Source organism: Erithacus rubecula, assembly GCF_903797595.1.
Source record: "Erithacus rubecula genome assembly, chromosome: 12".
Taxonomy (NCBI): Eukaryota; Metazoa; Chordata; class Aves; order Passeriformes; family Muscicapidae; genus Erithacus; species Erithacus rubecula.
This window is the reverse complement of record NC_136664.1, coordinates 7,628,225-7,648,427: the sequence shown is the minus strand read 5'-3', so window position 1 is coordinate 7,648,427 and position 20,203 is coordinate 7,628,225. Positions and strand designations below refer to the sequence as shown.

Genomic DNA, 20,203 nt, shown 5'->3' with positions numbered 1-20,203 from the left:
TCTAGGCTGCTCTCTTCCTTCCCCTTGCCCTGGGGGTCTTCTGAGCATCCGTGTTCCACAAGCTCACCATGTGGGACTGACACAATGCAGCTTTTCTTGCTCTTCAACTTCCCTTAGTGGTAATTTGAAACTTATTATTCTTTCATGACTCTTACTGCTTATAGTTCTGAAACTGCTTGTTTGGAAGGTTTGTTGGGTGGATTTAGCAGAGGGCCACAGGCACTAACAAGGCAGAACCTGTGGGTTGCACTGGGAATATTTTTCTTCTCCTTCTTCAAACTCAACCGTTCAGTTTATCAGACAGAAGCTAAAATGATTGTTTTTCTCATGTTGCTTCAATAAAATAGGGAGAAGCAGGTCAGCATTGCTGAACCCACCTCTCCAATACTTCCAGTAGTAAGAGGGAAGAAGGATCACAGATCTTAGCTAGCAGGGCTTCATCTTATTCCACATTGAAAAGATTATTGGCTAGATAATATACTTTGCATATTTAAGTACTGAGCTGTAAATGAGTGCAGTACTAAAGCTCAGTTAAGGTCCCATTTAAATTCCATTGCTCTTCTCAGAAGAGTAAGACTAGATTTCATTTCACAGAGCTGAAGTTTGCTACAGAGCACAGGGCAGTCTGGTATTTCAGTGTGTAGCATTTTATTGTTGTGTATTTCAAGAAAAGCTTGTTTAAGCTTCTCAAATCAGTGAGAACCAGTATGTTATCTTTTTGGGCTCATCTTTCCAGCAAAAACCCTGAGCTTTAATCTTTGGTGTATCTGAAGCAAGGGTTACCAGGTTGGAGGATGCAAAAATAATTGAAGTGACCCTGAAGGGTTTTTGTGGGAGTGCTCTCTGACCCTTACAAATTCTCCTGCCTGCAAATGTGTTAGGAAGTCCTGTTCTCTATAGCTGAATTGCAGTGATAGCCTATATATTTTTATAAAGAAACTATCCTTGAGTCAAAGACTGAGGCAGAAATTTCAGTGGGGGTACTCTGCCTCCCAGCTTTTGAAAGTAGTCTAAAACATTCGCCTGCTGAAGGATGTGGGATAAGGAGCAGAAAATTGAGGAAAGTACACTTTGTAAGTCACAGTCCTGTTGGTTTTGGAGACTGCTGTAAAATGGAATAATTTGGGTGGCATCTTAGTTTTCAGTTGAAAGAATCAGTTTTGGAGTCTGAAGATAGCGAGCAGACATCTGCTAGTCTTTTAAAAAAACAAAAAAGTTCATACACAAATTTTCAAATTTATACTTACTTTGGGAGATGCAGTTTTAAATCATGTCAGTCTGACCAAACTGCAATTAATTACAGTAATCCTTCAGGTACCATTTTTTATGTTCAAAGTGGAGAGGTGATTTCTGCCACTTAAAAAAATACTATAAAAAAATAAAAGTGCTTTAGTTAATAATAGCTGTAATTAAGAGCTTGGAAATGTTTTCCAGGCTTGCTTTTTTTCCTCATAAACTTGTGTTCATGTTTCCCAAATCACTAATGGTACAAGTGTTGGTGTAGCAGATTGTGCAGCAGCAAATGCTTGCACTGAAAAGCTCTGCTTGCTTCCAAAACTGCTGAAATGCTGGTTTTCTTATGTCAGATCCCTGAGGTCTGACATCTTAGTGTCAATGATGTGTTTAAGTTTAGAGTGGTTTTGTGTCTTGCTGCTCTTAAAGCGTGTCTGGCATCTTAAGTATCAGTAGAAGCAGAGACTTTGTGAGTCAGGGTTGATTTTTCTGTGGGTGTGACAGCCAGGTGATTTTGTCCTGCCTTTGTGCTGTTCTGCTGTGGAGAGGAGATAGGAGTTTGTATGATGAACTTTCTTCAAGGAACTCTTCACTGAAAGCTACTCAGGCTGAAAGGAGAATGGTTTGCACTCAGAGTTCTTTCCAAAGGAACTCCCCAAGAGAATATAGTGAATATTTTGAAATGATGTATGAATATTGGATGTCACCAGTTTTTCAAAGTTGACAGTATAAATCTTGGGGCTGCTTTGAACCAGCCCTTTTATATACAACTGAAAGACAAGATGTTACTTCTCAAATGGGGAATATGAACATTTCAGTCTGGGGGAGGGAAGCAAGACCTACCATTCTCCTTGAGTTGTATGCACCAAACTAATTTTTCTTTAAAATTCTGCTCCTACGTCTTTGCCTTCCCACAAGGTTTTTTGCCTTCTTAGTTTGGGCAATTGTGGCACCTGCCAGTGCATTCATTATGTTTTTGCAGTGTCTGCATAAATGCTGCTGCTCTTGTGCTGTTTGTTCTCTGAATACAGCACAGTGTCTAAGGTACCTGTTCAGTTTTTGGTAATTAGGTATCATCACTCTTGTGATACAGATTTTAAAGTTTTCTGTCAATTATGTAAAGTAGTTTATTACAGTGGAAAAAAATCGACAGTATTTTAGTTTCAAAAGTTTAGACTTGTCTCTGTTAAATCACATTGGTAGTAAACTGACACTCCTTTTCTTTCTCCTTTCAGCCAGATAATGAAATTTCTTCAGACTGCAATCATGTAAGTATTGTTTTGTTTATTCACTCTCTAGCTATGGTATTTGCACCTCCTATCCCTTGTGAACCTGAGGTATTTTGCATAGTTTGGTACTTTGCAAAGCCTAATAATCAAGACACATTTTGGTTTCTGTACTGGTCTTCTAACCCAGTATAACCACATTGGTCTTACTGGATACTTTAGAGTGGAGCATTTTTAAGAACTTTACAAACTGTACTTGTGTATTAGGGGAGGATAGCAGACATCTTTCCTGTTTTATAATTGGGGGTGGTTCCCGTGAGTTACTGGGAGAAATGTGATGTGTTCCTTTTGGGAAAGATGTGAGCAGTACTGAATTTAAACTCTTAATTTCAGCTGTTGACACCTTCTGTATTACTTTCACAGCTGCTAAATTCTTAGACTCCTTGGAAAATGCTGTGGGGGTGTGATATTTAGAGGCAGCTTGAGACACTTGGCTGGTTTTGGAACAGATTTCCTCTCACCACTGTGTTTAAGAGTGAGCAAACTATTAGCCAGTTTTTGGGCTGTCAAGCTGCCTCTTCAAATCCCAAGACTCTCAAAAAAAAAAAAAAAAAAACCAAGAGAGAAATTCATTGCTGAGGTTGGTGTTAGGTTTCTTTCGTTTTTTCTCATTTCTATTCTGTCAGCGTAAACCATATCAAGATCCTTAATTGCTTGGTTAGCCCTGAACACAGACAGACAAGTGCATGCCTCAGTGACAGTCTTGATTTTGGATGCTTGAGAAGCTGTATTTTGCTTTATTATTGGAAGATATATTCCAGAGATGAAACCCAGCCATGCTGTACAACTAGTAATTTCCAACTGTGTTTATAAATTAACCTTTAGCACTGCCTGACTTCGTTGGCAGCTGTAATTTTCTGTTGTGCAGGGTTGGATCAGATGAAGGGCACAATATATTTCTGTTCAAGTCTTTTTGAAAAAGAGAAAACTCTACTAATTAAATTGTATCTGCCTGACATTTAAATGTGCCAGCAAAAATTACCTGAATGAAGAAAAAATTGAGAATTCTAGAAATCGAAGTTGAATCTTTCTTCTGCTGGATTAAGTGATGCCATCTCTGCTTCAAGGCAAATGCTGGGAGGATTTGGATTATGGAAGCCATTCACAAATAGGAACTGTGGGCTAAGTCTCATTTTCCCAGGCAAAAAAGTGAAGGGAGGTGATAAAAAATTAGACCACAATAGGCAGTCTCTCATATCCAAATGTTTTCTTTGCCTCTCTCTGCTGTACAACTGCTGATCATCCCCTGGAAAATACTGCTAGTGCTAAAATCAGGAGTTTTAAGCTGCAAGTTTAACCTTCTTTCTGTTTGTAGGAAGGTTCATTTGGAGACTGTCTGATTTTAAGACTCTCCAAAGTGTGAGATTACAAATGCAGAGATGTATTTTCATCCTGTGTCCTCATTCATGTACTTCCAGCTCTGCCTGGGAGGGACCTATAACCTTCTTTGCAAGGACAGGTTCCCTATTCATTCACTTTTACCTGTTAAACCTCATGTTTGCTTCATCTGTAATACCCTGGTTTCCCATCAGCTCCTTTTTTAACTTTTCACAGCTCCAAAACCGTAAGAGGTGTGGAAGATAGTGCAGATATGCTGATTTTGGTTCTCTCTGTGCTTCCACCCTCCTGGAGCAGATGTGAATCTTATGTAGAGCATGTAATTATTTTCCCAGTGTTTTGTGTACAATTGAAACATTGAATTATAAGTTTGACCAAATTTTATCTCTTTAGTATTAATATGTCACAAAGGCAGAGTTTTTTAAAATTATTTTTAAAGCTTCTTAGTCTTTAAGTTAATGAAAAGTGTTTAAATTCAACTTAAGTTCCTGGAAAAACAGATGAGCTAATAGAGCAATCAGGCAACACTTCAGCTGTTATTTTGTTAAGGTTTCGAGACCCTACTCTGTATTCTCACTTTATGGTGCCTCAGGAGGACATCTGGGATGTGTGTATGTATCTACAGGGTGTGACTTGCTCAAGACTGATTCTTGCACAATGGCCCTTTGCATTGAGGCTCCTTCATGAGCTCATTGCTGACTCCTGGAAGAACAGTTGTCCTTACCAGAGGCATTTTTGCAGTCTAAGCTCTAATGTATCGTTTTGCTTAGCAAGAGAGAACCTCCTGTAGGTTTGAAATATACCTGCATCCAAAAAGTTGTCTGGTCATGGCCCTCACAGAAGGATCAAGCTGCTTTGTCTCCTGCCTTTTTTTGCTAGGTTTTTTATGAGGTTTTCAGCATGACATCTGCTCATATTGAGGATTTCATTTGTTCAGTTCACTTGCATCAGGCAGACACACCATGGCACACAAAGGTGTGGTGGGCTAAAGGTGTTGCTAAGTATGCAGCAGGTAGCAAGTTAAAGCTTTCATTGTTTTATCCTTTCAGTTATGAAATAATCTTCATTTATTGTCTTTGCTTTTAATGAGTCAACTCATGACCTTGCAGATATTTCTGACAGCCTGAGTTTGTTCAATATGAGAAAATTATTGCAGAAATGAGGGGACAAAATTGTTGTCAAGGAGATTTATTATTGATCATTTCACTGTAGAAGGATGATGATAGAGATTGGGTATAAATGATGTTTCATTGTTTTCTGAAGCAAAATATTTGTTATTCTCCATGGAAAGCTGTTAAACTCCCTTTCTACAAATGCTTTCTCTATAGCTCTTGTGGAACTACAAGCTGAACCTGACTACAGATCCAAAGTTTGAATCCGTGGCCAGAGAAGTCTGCAAGTCCACTATTGCTGAGGTAAGCCAGGAGGAAAGCATGGCTGCTCTTGTGGCACTGAGGCTTTTCTGTTTCTTTGTGATAGAGAATTGATGTGTGAACAGTGAGGTGGGGAAGCTCTAGTATCATATACCAAATTTGTACCTGTAATTAATTCCATCTCCTTGCTGAAGAAGCCAGGTTCCTTAGTGGTACCGGGCAAAGGGATGGGAAGAAGAAATGCTGAACTAACAGCCCATGAGCTCCTACCAGACCTTTTGTCAGAAATCAGCTGTGAATTGGATTTGTCCCCTCTTTGTCATGTGTTTGACATTTATAAGAGTGTTGTTGGAGCAGGGGTTCTGCTGAATTTAACATAAGGCTGGTTTTGGACTGTGTCTTGCTAGCAGAAGGGATAAGCACACAGACATCAAATGGTAATCAGCTTGAGGGGTTTTTTCAGGTTTCAAAGGAGTTACTCCAAGGAGCCTATGTTAGGAACTTTCTCTTTTTAGGTTGCACTAGAAGTTAATGTTCTGTATCTCAGGCATCCACTCACCTTGGTCCAGCTTCTAGGATGACTTGATCAATCACTTCTTTCCTTGTGTTCATGCTTGAGCTCTTGAGGCTGTGTGCTAATGCAGGAGCTAGCTGAGCTGAGGTCTCTTCCCCTGCTTGTGGTGGTTTTCAGCTAGACTTCAGGGAAGCAGAGGAACCAAGGCTCTCTGCAGCTGTACAGACTTCAGCTGACTTAATTCAGTCACTAAGCCATGTTCTCAGAAACATTGTTTGTATATCCCCCAATAAAATGTGACCTAGCCATAAACTTGCCTTTTAAAAAAACATGTAGCCTGCTCTGGTGTAAGATGTTTAGTGTAAGGAGAGATATAAAAAAACCCCAGCTTATTAAAAGAATGGTAGAAAATGAAACAGTGGAAGACAGCTTGCATCAAAGGATTGTGTTGTAGTTGGAGTTTGATAACTCTCAAAAGCAAACACTGCCAAATCTGTTGAATCCCACCTTCTTGTGATCATAGGAAAGATCATGTTTTTCTGGTTTATGTCATATGGCTGCTGCAGAATTTTTACGACCAAGGCATTCTTGAAAATGCTCTTTTAATAGTCTGTTTAATTACCATTTTTATACAGTGGCAGTCTGGCATTGCTGTAAATGATGCCCTGTAAATCTGGGATATTATGTTTAAAAAACAGTGGGAAGAGTGTACATAATTTTAGAATTTGGCCATTTGGTGAGTGGTTTCTACAGAGTGATTTCTAGTTAAAGAAAAAGGTTAGATAAGAAACAGTAATCTCATGTGTGATCTTCTGGTGTTCAGTACTGAGGCAGGTGCATACACCATTCCACATATATTTTTTAATGGTACTTTTACAAAACTCTTTAAAAACAGATACACACTGGGCATATACTCCCTCCCATACAGTATTAACCTCTTCATATTTTCCTGAAATTGCCACTAACAAGTGTAAGTGACTTTTTGGATGAATTAGCTCTGTTTAAAGTATTGCTTTGCACTAAGAACAAAATAGAACTAGCAGAGGAATTCCTAGAAAAAGTCATTTGGGAAAGGGTGACTGACCCAACTGGGTATGGGTATGTTCTGAAAAGCGCACATATAATTTTATCAGCTAAATACAGTTTTAAATTCCAATTTATTTTCTTCTCAACTGTTGTGGCTTTTATAAGCTCTAACAAGAGTTTTAACCTAGAATTACAGTTGGCTACCAGATAACAGTGGTTGCTTCAGAAGTGGCCTGGCAATAATATTTTTGCTTGGTCTTTTCTGCAGTTCAGTGGCTCAGGCCATGGAGCTCTGGGGCTGTTTCCAAAGCCAGGCTCTTCCAAAAACAGCATGTTGCTGTTGTGTGCTGGTTTGGCTCACAGTATTTGAGCTGAAGTAGGGCCAAACCAAAGATGCAGCTTCCTCAGAGAGCACTTGTTCAACTCTGTCCTGTTCACCATGCAACAATGCTATGTGTTCTCACTTCAAAATGTATTTTACACCTTATCTGTAATAATTACATTGATTTTAGTAACTGTTTTTCTAGTAGCTATTTAGATTAAATATAAAATGTGTCACCAGCCAAAATCTGCCTTCAAATAATGATGTTTAAAATGCTGAATGTTTTATTTATCACACAGAAAGCAATGGCCTCATAAGCTGAGGCAGAGATGTGTTTTATTCATCTAGTCTGACCTGTGTGTCTGTCACAGGGTGCCCTGAGTTATTCTTGTTTGAATTAGAATATATCTTACTAGAGACAGCTCTCTATTTTTTAAAATTTCCATTATAAATATTCCAACTTGGTATTTGAGAACTGATAAAATGGTTTCCTGCCTGTTCCCTTAGCACTGCCCTTGCTTGTTATCTGAAACTGCCAGAATTATTGATTGCCATAGATCTTCCTTGAGATTGATGAGCCCTTCAGTATTTTTACAGGGACAAATCTTTGATGCAATCAAGTCAGCCCATGTATCTATTCCTTGCAAACCTGTCAGCACTGAACTTTAGTGTCTGCCTGCCAGGGCTTCTTCCTGCAGCACTGTGACTGCAGTTTTCAGCATAGTCCTGAGCAGGGGTCACCAGACCTGGGCAAGTGTTTCAGCGTGGGCTTGCCAGGATTAACGAGTTGTGTGGTCTTAGTGCTCCTTGGAGTGAGGCATTGCAGTGCTCCTGTTGAAAGATTCCTCCAGGGACCATCCTTAACTGATAAGTAACCATGTTTTTCCCTTCCTTTGGAAAGACACTGTCAAAACTGCCTGCATCTTTTACTTCCAGAGGTGGCAGGTTTGGCCTGACTGTCTGCTTCCCTGAGCAGTGCAGGCTGTGATTTATATTGGGGATCTGTCTGTTCTTGTACGCTGCTTTTCCAATCCCCACACAGCTTTCAGATTTGGTTAGCTGTGATTTTTACTTTTTTTAGACCACTGAGTTAAATGGTTTTAGTACCGACAATCAGTTCATGCAAGAGCCTCATAGAAAAGAATTTTATGAGGATTTTCCTTTATAGTATTTTTCATCTCCTAGCAAGTTATAAACAGTTCCATAAATAGTGTTGACTTTTGAATCAGTCTCACTTCTGGCCAAAATCTTATATTGTATGAGGTCAGGTGGCTAATGGGGGTCTAAATATGATTTAGAGATGTTGTAATATGCTCAGTTTTCTAAATAAAGGTTTGTCAAACTAGCATTTTTCCTACAAGTCTACTTGATTGCAGGGGTTCAGTGTAATTATAAAAGACGATTATTGAGCAGTAGAGTTTATAATCCTCAAGGTCGCTGTGTTTGCTTTTTTTGGATGATGGCACACATGAGATTTCTCATTTCTGAAATATTTTCAATTATTCTGACTTACTGAAAATCAAACTAAAGCCTAGAGGGTTTCTTTGCTAGCAGATTTTGAAGCTACAGATGCAAGTTTCTTTGAGGTTTTCTTATAAGGTTAAATTCATAAGCTGCAGCCACTGTAATTTTCTTCTTTTTTTTTTTTTTTAACAGATAAAGGAGTGTGCAGATGAACCAGTTGGTAAAGGGTTTTTGGTGTCATGTTTGGTGGATCATAGAGGCAACATCACTGAGTACCAGTGCCATCAGTACATCACAAAAATGACAGCCATTATCTTCAGTGATTATCGGTTGATCTGTGGCTTCATGGATGACTGCAAAGCTGACATCAATCTTCTCAAATGTGGCAGCATTCGACCTGGAGAAAAGGTATCTACAGAACATGTAGATTGCAAATAAACTAGTAAAAGTCATTCACTTCAGAAAACTCATGTGGAGGCTCTGCAACAGTATTACTGTCTTACTTGCAACTGAGAAAATACATGGTCTATCTCCTCTGTCTGAGAAGGATGATGTCCTTATTGTTCTTTTTAATGACATTTCCTTTTTAATAAATGTGCATTTGTTCTTCTGTGAAGAATTGCTATGTAGAGACTTTCATTTGTCTTTCCATACCCCACTACAGGTGATCTAGCAGTAGTTGTGTCTTTGCTGAGGCCCATCTAGAGCACAGAGAATCCAAACAATAGATTTAAGCAGGCCTTTTGCTTGGGGTATTTCACAGTCTGGTTGGGTCTGGCAGGAAGGTTCAGGCAGGTGAAGGCTGGGGTGGCTGAGGTCACAAGGCACCAGAGGAAGGGAAACTTTGGCTCACCAAGTTTCTGTGGCTAGCAGAGTGATCACTTACCAAACTTCTATGGGTTTTATTGTGGCTTGTGCATATTCCTCATTTTCTTGGTACCCAACCCAGAATATTGTGCCTTGGTTTGTAAAAGCGTTGCAACCTGTCATATATCTTTTGTTATGCTGTCATCCTTGGCACTTGGAGCAATTGAAGTACTCTATACTGCTATGGAAACAGCTATAAATGGCTATGCAAGCATTTCTTTTGTTGGTGTTCTGTTCTATCCCTTTGCTGCTTCAGAGAAATCTAATTTGCTTCCATCAGATGCTGGTTAAGGTTTTATTTCCACGCTGTAGCTTCTGAGAGTTACCTGTAGAGAAACTGTCATTACCCTTTTGTATGACTGAAGGTAACTGTGAATTTAATAAATAGGACATGGACACCTGAGGAGGAAGATGGGGAAGAGATTCTGTCTGTCTTTTTTTATGGAAATAAGCACAGCTAGACCATGAACTCTATCTACATCAGGCAGCTATGTGATTGCAGTATGATAGCTTCATCAGAGTAGCTGGGATAAACGGGCATTTTTAACTGTGAAAGGCACTTAAATTGATAATCTGGAATTACCTTGCCCCTTGAAGCTTCTCTGCTAGTTCCTTTTCTATTCTTCCTTTTTTTTGTTTCACCTTGCTTGGTACTTCCTAATTGAATTCTGTTCTTACTGAGTTTGTTGCTTCTTACATGGTGATTTCTGTGCTTTCCTTTCACACATTTCTAGTTGGATTTCTGCTCTGTAAGGGCATTGAAGTTCAGCTTAGAAGGCTTGATCTGACCCTAGACTTCCTTTTGCTGTATGTAGCAGAAAGGCTGTAGATGTGGTATTTGAAAGCATTAAGTTTTCTAACATGCCTGTGTTGGGAGGGGAGGGGGTGTCTTTAGCTTTTTCCAGCTAGTGGAGAAACATTTAATAGTAGTTTCAGTCACCTCTCCAGTTGGCTGTTGTGTTTCGTAATTAATTTGATCTCCTGGTATTTAGAAGTTGCTTTATCTTCGTGCAATAGGGATCTAATTTGAAATTGAAATGGGTAATTGCAGTGGAGCTTTTCTTCTTCAGCTGCTGACTGAAATGAGGTGCTTTCCCAATCCTGGTTGTGTCCAGGATTGTATCAAACTCTAGTGGGTAGTGTGTAGTTGCCAGGGTGCTGTTTAGCTGTGATGTCCATGCTGTAGTTGGACATTTGCTGTAATGAAGGCCACAGAAGTGTCAGTTGCACATCTCTTGTAATACTTTATCAGATAAAAGTATTTTTCCTAAAGGAGGACACCTTAAGACACTGTTGTTTTCTTGGTTTTGTTTTGTTTTTTACCTCTTAAGTGCTTCGAGTACAGTTGCTCTCTTTCCTTAGTTTCACAAAAGTACTGGACACAGAAGAAGCTGAGTCTAAGTGGGAAGAGGCAACATTCAATTCAGTCTTTGTACTACTCAGTTCAGTGTATAGCAGTGTACTATCATCTCAAGTGCTGGGAATTAGCTAATCCAAGAGATCCCAGCATCCCTGGTGTGCAGGTTAGCCAGGTGGAATGCAGAACTGGAGCTCCCAGTAGATCTCTTGGGTGCTTTTCCATAGCCTGGCTGCTCTGCCTCCAGCAGGTGGGCACAACTGTCCAGGGTAGGCTGCTGTGCTGATGAGACAGGTTACATTTTACCCTCCTGCCTGCAGCTTCCTTTTATTCTTCATTCTCTTGTGATCACTTTTCCAGCTTTTATCTGCAAGGCTACAGCTGGAACAGATGTGTACTTGAGGCAAACCTTGTCTGTCAGGTTTCAGACAGGATAAAATCCTTTCTGGGAAACGTCTGAAAAATGACCAAAAAACCCCCAACAGCTGTAAAGCCTAAACTGTACTGGGGGGAAAGTGAAGTTTCTAGTGGAAAATGAATAGTAAACTAAATGTTTTTAAAATTCTGTTTTGGCCTAAAGCTGCATGCCTGGAGTTTGAATTTTAGTCATAGGAATTAAAATCTCCCAGTGTTGTGCTGAAGGGGATTTGCTTGGGCACATTTAGAACTAAGTTTCATTCCTCTGTGGCTCTAAGTGCTGTGGGACAAGGCTGAAAAGCTGCTTGTATATTTTGTGGATCTAGGTATATCCTTTCATAAAGCTATGAAGAGTTTCAAGGCTCTCCAGACTAGATAATTATCTAGTATGTTTTACAGATATTTGCAGCTTTCAGTTAAAATCCTCCATTTAAAACTTGATAGTGGTAGTGAAGCTGTGTTCCAAGAACCACATGTGGTTTTTAGATTTAATCTCTTGCATTTCAGTGTATTAGTCCAGAAAAATGAGGCTGACACTTTGTCAACAGGCAGCAGTTTTGCAGGAGTCCTGACTTTTTGACTGAACTTCAAGGTTTTCAACTCCGCTATAGAGGTTTTCTGAGAATGAGGGCTGGATAGAGGAAAATAGTTTTTAGGATTCATTCCTCAGCAGAGCTGCAGCAGGTGTTTCACCCTTGTACACACCAGGCAGCTGGGGATGGAGCAGGACTAGGAGAGCTTGATGACCCTTGACTGTGGAGCCTCTGAAGCTGAGCTGACCACCCAGGAGTGTTGGCACTTGGAATGCAGGTGGGAACAGGCATCTCTTGTGGTGGAGAGCTGGCTAGTGATGCAGGTACCACCAATGTGTGTCAAAGTTGTTCTGCCATCCTTGGGGCAAGTCTTGATTGCCTGCTCTTTAGGGTGGTTTGGTGCAGCTGTACACACATTTGTTTTCCCTTCCAGTCTGCAATAAGGGATTGTACAGTATTAAGTACAGTAGGTGTTACCCTATAATTAAAACTTGAAGTGATATTTCTCTAAATCATGTTTGTAGAGTCCCATGCTCTGTTTGGCAGTAGTGTGGGTGTCTTAATGTACTTTTGAGGAAATGAAGAGTCAGGCTCTCCTTAAAATTGTTTAACTAGTCAGCACTACCACTCCAGGGACCTGATCTGCCTGAAAATGAACCCTAGGTTAGGAGAGTAAAACTTCCAAATATTGTCATGTGAGCATAGGAACCATAAGGACACCACAAGGAGATGTGTAAATGCTTGATGGTTGGAGGAAAGGGCATGTTTCAGGAACCAGATGGGTTTATTTGTGTGTGTTTAATTGAGTCTGACATTTTTTAAAATTCCTCTAACACAGGGCAGCAGAATAGCCAGCACTACAGGATGATCTGCCCAAATGTGAAAACTCTATTAGCAAAGTAATGCAATAAATGAGCCATTTCATGTTGTGGCCCTAAAGTATAACAGCAAACATTCAGCATCCAGCATATGGAAACCTGCTTTCCAGATTTTCCATTAAAAATAGGTTTACTTGCATATATAGTATGACTGTGACCAGGAATCTAAACCCACACTGCAATAAACCAGGAAACTTCTGATTTTCCTAGTAGGAAGAGCTTGCCTTCTGCCCTTCTTGCTAGCTTGCAAGGGAAAGCTGCAGGTGAGTGAAAGTAACCTTGGTCTGCCTTGCCTCCCAGCTGCAGCTTCACTTAGGAGATAATCTGTGCCACAGGAGCTTAAAATGGTTGTTTTCAGTCATTCACACTTGACATCTTCTCAGCTGCAGTTACTACTGTGACTGACCATGAGAGTTTGCAGAATAGTGTTTGTGTTTGACATGGTTATGGATAAATGGCAGTTTTAAGTGATGTGGTGAAAGTACTTCTGAGTACTCTTCCTCAGAATCCAAATTTGAGGTTCAGTCATAAAGGGACTGTTGATACATAATTATATTTTTCCAAAGATACCTGCTCAGAGTATGGAATTGGTAAGTTGTCACTCAAAGAAAGGAGCAAAGCAAAATAAGGAGTTTTGGGGGGGGTGGGTTTTGGGTTTTTTGTTGTTGTGGTTTTTTTTTTTTTTTGGGTTTTTTTTTTGGTTTTTTGTTTTTTTTTTTTTTTTTTTTTTTTGTTTTTTTGGTTTTTTTTTTGTTTTTTTGTTTTTTTTTTTTTTTTGGAGAGGAAAACTGCCTTTAGCCTTTTTAAACTGATGATATTTCTGTGTTTTGTTTACAAGTTAACAAGTAATCAGCCAATTCTGCTTGTGCCCAAGTATAGCAGAACTAAGACAGGAATCAAAGACTGCCTTTGAGATACATCAGAACAAAAACACTGGGGAGAGTTGCATGCCTTTGAGTAGTCATGGACATGTTTTGTGGAGACTGCTCTCTTACTCATGCTCCTGTAACAGCAGTGGATGATCTGTTTGACAGAGCAAGCTGAAGAGATGGCTCCTAAATGGTGACTGCAAATGCCAGGCTGAATGATTCAGCTGAGTCTGAGCATGCATGCCTTGTTGCATGACAGTGTAAGTTTTAGGGGCAATATCCTCTTGCAGCAGAGCAGCATAAATTAAGGTGTCCTTCCCATGAAAAACTTGTAGAAACTTAAAGAAACCTGTACCAGTAGAGTCCATTAGAGGACCCAGACCTCCTACAGAGGTATGGATGGGGCATGGTTCTCTTTCTGAACATATGAAGAGGATATAGGAACTAAATGGAGCTTTGCTGGGCTTTGTCCTGCCTCTTCCAGGCTTTTGAACAAAGCATACAGGGATCAGGCTCTCTGTGTTTATTGGTAGTTGCTGCTCACAGTCCAAGATTGTTTCCAGGCCTGAAGAAGAGTGGATGTGGTGCACAGCACTGAGCCAGAACTGCTCTGTCAGAGACCTTTGTCTGCTCTTGAATGCTTTGCAATTTTTTATTCTCTTAATGGAGGAATTAGCATTGAGAATCCTAGATTGGTCAAAGCTCCTCTGTGGCAGTTTTTACATCATGAATTTTCACAACCCAAACTGGAGGCTTGTCTTAGTATGGCAAAACTATGATTTTTCTCTCCCCCAAGTATTTTCTTAATGTGATGCTGTTCCTTGCTGTTGCCATGGTGCCAAGAAAGCTGTGTCAGATTAAAGATAATTTGGCTGTTTTGGTAAAGTGCTCTGAGCAGTGTGACTAAGTAGTGATAATCTCATTAAGTCACATTAAAACAAGCCCAGAGCACTGGAGTGGGGGATTTCATGGTGACCATCAGTGGGATGGTAATGTATACAGCGTGGTTAGTACAGGTCTTAATTGTTGCCTCCTCTGAATTTAAATGCAATTAGTTGGGAATTTTGGGAAGCCTGTATGTAGACAGTTCATTGCTTAATTATTGTGGTACTTAGCCAGAATCAGACCTCACTTGTTTATCTAAAAGGTTGGTGACAGGTGTCTTGTTCTCCCATAGGATGCTCACTCACAAGGAGAGGTGGTGGCATGCCTGGAAAAAGGCCTGGTAAAAGAAGCAGAGGAGACTGATCCTCGAATCCAGGTTTCTGATGAGTGTAAGAAAGCAATCCTTCGTGTAGCTGAACTCTCATCCGACGATTTCCACCTGGACCGGCATCTCTACTTCGCGTGCCGAGATGACAGAGAGCGGTTCTGTGAAAATGTGAGTGCTTGCCTCTTGCTTTCTCTCTACAGAAATCCATTAAAAAACCCCAAAACAGCTCTGGAAAAAGGAGTGGAACTGTAGACTGGAGCCTGAGAGCTGCTGTGTAATAATGTGTCATTTTGCAATAATTCCAGTATTAAATTAATTTACCCAACAAACGTGCATTATTTCCAATGGGTTAATGAACTGAACTGGCATAAATGGTTTGAGGGGCATCAGAACTGGTGTGACAGGGACTGGGGGAGGAAAGGCAGAGGTGAGTGTCCATTCTTTTCTACAGCTGTGAGCTGTTGCTTGCTCTGACTGTACTTGCAGCACGTTTTATGCCTAGAGCATGAGCTGAAAAACTGCATTGTTCAGTCTCAGCTTGTATTAGCTGAGAATTGTTACACTAAAAGTGTGATGAACATGACCAGATTTTTTTTAATGCAATAAAATTTTAAGGATTTTTATTGCATAGAAGGTATTTATGTAATTTGAAATACTAATTTGAATATGTTACTAGTTTAAAGCAATTCTCCTCAGGTGTAGTCTAGTCTGCTCATCAAGTATTATCTTTAAGGGCAAATGTTATTTCTGTTTCACAGACTCAGGCTGGGGAAGGTCGAGTATACAAGTGCCTCTTTAATCACAAGTTTGAAGAATCAATGAGTGAAAAGGTACGTACACATCCTGGTGAGACAAATCCTTACTGCAGAAATCATCAGATCATTCCTCAGTCCAGGCTGCATTATTCTTTTCCAGTGTTAAGGTAAATGTCATCTTTGTAGTCAGATAATCAGGTGCTTTAGCAAATACTTTTACTTTGATATTTTTGTGTTTCAAGTTTCAGTCTTCAAAGTAAAGGATTTAAATAAATCAAAGCTTTTGTGTGTGTAATTTGGGGAGGCAGACATGGAGCTCAAGTGGTAGCATTGTGATTGACTGCTTAAAGTAGCAGTCATAGCATGCTGGGGTAAACCTTGGATAAATGGTGTTCTAATTGTACAGATTAGAAAAAAAAGGAAGTGGTGTTTCTTTCATTGTGTTTTTAAGGCTGTTTTCAAGTATCACATTCTGTGTGGGAAGGATGCACAGTTCAGTGACTGAAGTTTTCCTTCCGGTTTTCTTGAAGATGTGGTTTTCAATAACAGTAAAAGAAGTCATTCTAGAAAGCTAATCCTGAAAAGTTTGTATTGGTATAGGTGCTTAGTTAAGGCAGCAATGCCTTCAGTGATTTTGGAAGCATCATGATAGTGTTTGGGATTATATGGAATTATAATCTGTAGAAAAGGATATGAAGATGAATATCTGTAAAGGTCTCCTCAAAGAAGATCTGCTGAAGGAGCCTGACTCAGAGTGCAGGGGGGATCAGACTAATTTCTTTCTTGTTAAATGCATTAGCTGTCTGACAGCTTGGTTCCAATTAACAAATTCAAATCTGAGCAAGTGATTGCTGAGGGCTGTAAGCAAAGCTCCATTTTGTAGAAGTGTGTTACTGAAATGAACTGCTGCTGTAGTTTAACCTCTGTTTAGTTATACAGGGACACTTAGAGCTTTAGAAGAGTGTTTTCCATGATCAGCTGACTGAGGGTATGAATGTAAGATATAGAGAGGCTACACCAAACTACAGCAGATGACTTTGCAGAGAGAGAGAGAGGTGGATACTCTGAGGACACAGTTTGCAGAGCAGAAGGAGCACTAAATGGAGTTCTCACTCTTGTAGCTGCCAAGGCTGGGCCATCTGCAAAGTCACTGGTTTTGTAGAAGCTGTTACCCAGCAAAGAGTCTCTCCTTGCTGGTGGCATGGCTGCTGCATACACTTGTAGCCAGTAATAGCTCCTGGTGGGTGGCTTGCTTTGTGTCCTCCAAAACGGGCTCCTGGGCTCTATCCAGCCTTTCTCTACTTCAGGTGATGAGGTGTCTGCAAGCTTGTATCTCCCTGTGTGCAGAGTTGTAAATTTGTCCAGTCCCAGAGTCTGGGACTGCACAGGAGCAGGAAAGCTGGAGTGGGAATATCTTGGAGTAGGATTTTCCAGGTCCTCAAGTAGGTGTGGGAAGGAGGGGCTGAAGTCAGAAACCTAATGTAAGAGAGTGAGGTGTGGGTTCTAGGACTTTCCTGTTCCTTGTGCCAAGGTTGGTCCTTCTTCTCCCTACTCTACATATTCACTGTTTTCCTTCCTTTCAAGTGGACTGAGAATGGACAAATTTGCTTAAGCTATTCTGAGTTATCTGCTGCCCTCAGATTTAATTTTCATATAATTTAAACCAAGAGCTATGAAGTGTAGCAGCGTTTTCACAGGTCCTTTTTTGGATGAAATTTAGAGGGTTGTTCTTGCAGCTGCTGGGTTCAGGTTTGGCCACAGTGCATCCTCATGAACCTCACCAGTTGTGGAAAATGGGTAGAAATTCCCACGGTTAGACTGTTTTATCTGCTATCATCTGCTTAGCATGTTGCAGAAAAAATCCAAGAAACACATTATTTTGTAAATGCAACTGGAAAAAGTTATTTCTTGAGGGCATGGGGTGAGCATGTACCACAGCTGGGATAAATGTCAGCAACTGCTCCTAGTTACCACAAATGAGTCATGCTCTTCACAAAAAGCTGGATGAATGTGCAATTTTGAGAACTGCTCTGCAGAGAGCTGCTCCCTTTGAAACCCCTGATCTATTGACCTTGGTGTGCATTGTTAACTGTGTGGTTTCTATGAGACAAATGAAATTTAGCTGCAGTCCAGTTTAAACGCACGAATTTAAAAGCAACGGTTGTTTTCTGAGATGCAGCTTGAAAACTTGACAGCAGCAGGTCCAATGCACAGAAAGAAGCTCATTGCACCATCCCACTGTGTCTCCTGCAGTGCCGTGATGCGCTCACCACCCGCCAGAAGCTCATTGCCCAAGATTACAAAGTCAGTTACTCGCTGGCCAAGTCCTGTAAAAGTGACCTGAAGAAATATCGCTGCAACGTGGAGAACCTGCCCCGCTCTCGGGAAGCCCGGCTCTCCTATCTGTTGATGTGCTTAGAGTCTGCTGTGCACAGAGGTAAGTGGAATTTTGCTGGGGCCTTGTTTTTGAAATAAGGAACCTTCAGCTTCAATGTGTATTTACAGTCCCTTTCTCCTTTTTCCAAATCTTGTTTCAAAGGCAAATTTTCTCATCATGGTGCTTTCATCCCTGTTCTGTTGATCAGAATAGCTGAGTAAACCCCTCTGCCACTGACTCCTTTTGTGCAGACAAGAAGTTTAAAATGCAAAATAGCAAATCCCAGTTGGACTGCTGATGTGTAGTTGCAAATCCTTCTATTCACTGTGAATTCAAGCAGCTCTTTTCCTCCATTGTGTAGTAAGCATTAAATATGCTGCAAGGTTAAAACACAGAATAGAGAACCTGTTTATCCTCACTCAGGGGAAACCAGGAATACTCAGTCCTCTGCGTGCTGTAAATAATGTCTTGTCTTGCAGTTCAGTAGCTTGAGTAAATGCCTTAATTTCTCCAACTCTGGTTTTTCCTTACATAGAAAGAAGGTGTGAGAATAATATTTTTGGCCATTTAAATTCATGTAAGATGGAGGTGTTCTAACACCAGCTGCTGTCTCCAAAGGCATTAGAAAGCTCAGTGCAGCTGGACCATGCTAAAGGCTCTCTGTGAAATTGTTATAATGTGAAACAATGTGTTACAACCCTCTCTCAATTGTGAAACAATGCTCTTGATCTGCACTAGAGAACTGCTTGTTTTTCCTTTTGGATTGCAGCTGGGTGGTTTCAGAGTGAGCAGCAGGGCTGCATGCTGCAGTGTCTCTGGCATGGGATGGGAAGGCTGCCATAATTCCATAAGCAGTCTGTATTTGTGAATTTGAATAACTCATTGCTTCTGATTGATATGAAAATGATGTGCCCTGTTTGTAGAAAAGTTGTGGGTTAGGTTTTTGTTTTACTTCTTCCTGCAGTAGGGCAGGTGGTTTCCTGAATTGCATGCAGAAAACTGCTGTTCAGCTATTTAATTTCATGGTGGAACAGGTTCTGCAGTGTCTCATGCATGAGGCATAGCTCAGGAGGAACACTAATTATTCCACACAGTACCACATGCATGTGTTACAGTGCCTGGCAGCCCCTGTTGGGGTGTCCTCTGTTCCATGAGATGTTGTGCACATATAAATAGGTTGTGATAAGGACTGCAGGAAAGCTTGTAGCAGATCTAAGCATTTACTACACCAAGATTTCTGTGCAGCTGCAGTGGTTTGTTGGATACTCCATATACATTCTTGTTTAAGTCTGAGTTTTGGCTTTCTGAGCATTTATGTGCTATTGCCCTAGAGAGCTTTTCCTTGGAGAAAATGTTTAACCTGCTGTGCAAACAAATTCCTCTCCACTTACATAGTAAACTGGTGAACCTACCAAAGGTGACTTCTGCAGTGGAAAAAGGAGCCCTTGAGCATATGGGGGAAAGCAGTCTTGGGCTACAGAACTGCAGATCCATGAGTGCTTTCAGCTATTCTTCAGAAGCAACTCCTCTACTGTGAAATCCAAATTCTCCTAATCTTTGAGGCATTCTTTTTTTAAAAACCTGTGTTAAATCCATAGACTGGCTATATTTTACAGGGTGGTTTAAATGATGGGAACTACCACAACCACTGGTTTATTCCCCAGCACGAATGCTCCAGCACATTTGTTTTATTCTGGAGTTGTTCAGAGTGTGGACATTGTCCCTGCTCTTCCACCACGCTGGTGGCACAGGTCGAGAAGGGCTCTGCAAAGCGCTGGTACTAAACCACAGCATCTTGTCTTGGCTCAGGTCGACAGGTGAGCAGCGAGTGCCAGGGCGAGATGCTGGATTACCGGCGCATGCTGATGGAGGATTTCTCTCTGAGCCCAGAGATCATCCTGAGCTGCCGAGGGGAGATCGAGCACCACTGCTCCGGCCTCCATCGCAAGGGCCGCACGCTGCACTGCCTGATGAAGGTCGTCCGCGGCGAGAAGGGCAACGTCGGGCCCAACTGTCAGCAGGCAGTAAGGAGCTTTCCTGTCCCTTCACTTACAGTTTGCTCCGTTGGTAGAAGCCTTGATTGTCTGTCAGTGTTTTGCCTTGCCATGGGGGTTCTGCTGAAGTCAGCCTGGCTCTGCAGAGTGCCGCGAATGCTGGAAGCGGTTGTGTAATTGCCGTGCTGTGAACTTGGTATGTAGCGGCACGTCAGTAAGGGTGGTGGTTTTCCCCTCAAAAAATAGATTTTTGCATTGTTGCGCTCTGGGTTTTTTATTGGATCTTCTGTAGTTCTTCTCCACCAGCTTTGAAGTCATGAATTCTCTCCAGGGTGCAAGATGTAGGGAAACTTGCCTTTTATAATTTTAAAACTTTCCTTGTCCTTC

The 20,203-nt window shown here is 40.9% G+C and overlaps 1 protein-coding gene across 1 annotated transcript in view; it reads left to right on the top strand.

The window, feature by feature from the left end:
* GLG1 (golgi glycoprotein 1) overlaps positions 1-20,203 on the top strand; it is an 80,627-nt gene that overhangs the window by 34,617 nt on the left and 25,807 nt on the right. Inside the window, exons 2-8 of the mRNA XM_079315894.1 lie at positions 2,469-2,501; positions 5,186-5,272; positions 8,749-8,964; positions 14,655-14,858; positions 15,449-15,520; positions 17,699-17,882; positions 19,632-19,846. Coding sequence (XP_079172020.1) covers positions 2,469-2,501; positions 5,186-5,272; positions 8,749-8,964; positions 14,655-14,858; positions 15,449-15,520; positions 17,699-17,882; positions 19,632-19,846 — 1,011 coding nt within the window. The remainder of the gene's footprint in view (positions 1-2,468; positions 2,502-5,185; positions 5,273-8,748; positions 8,965-14,654; positions 14,859-15,448; positions 15,521-17,698; positions 17,883-19,631; positions 19,847-20,203) is intronic.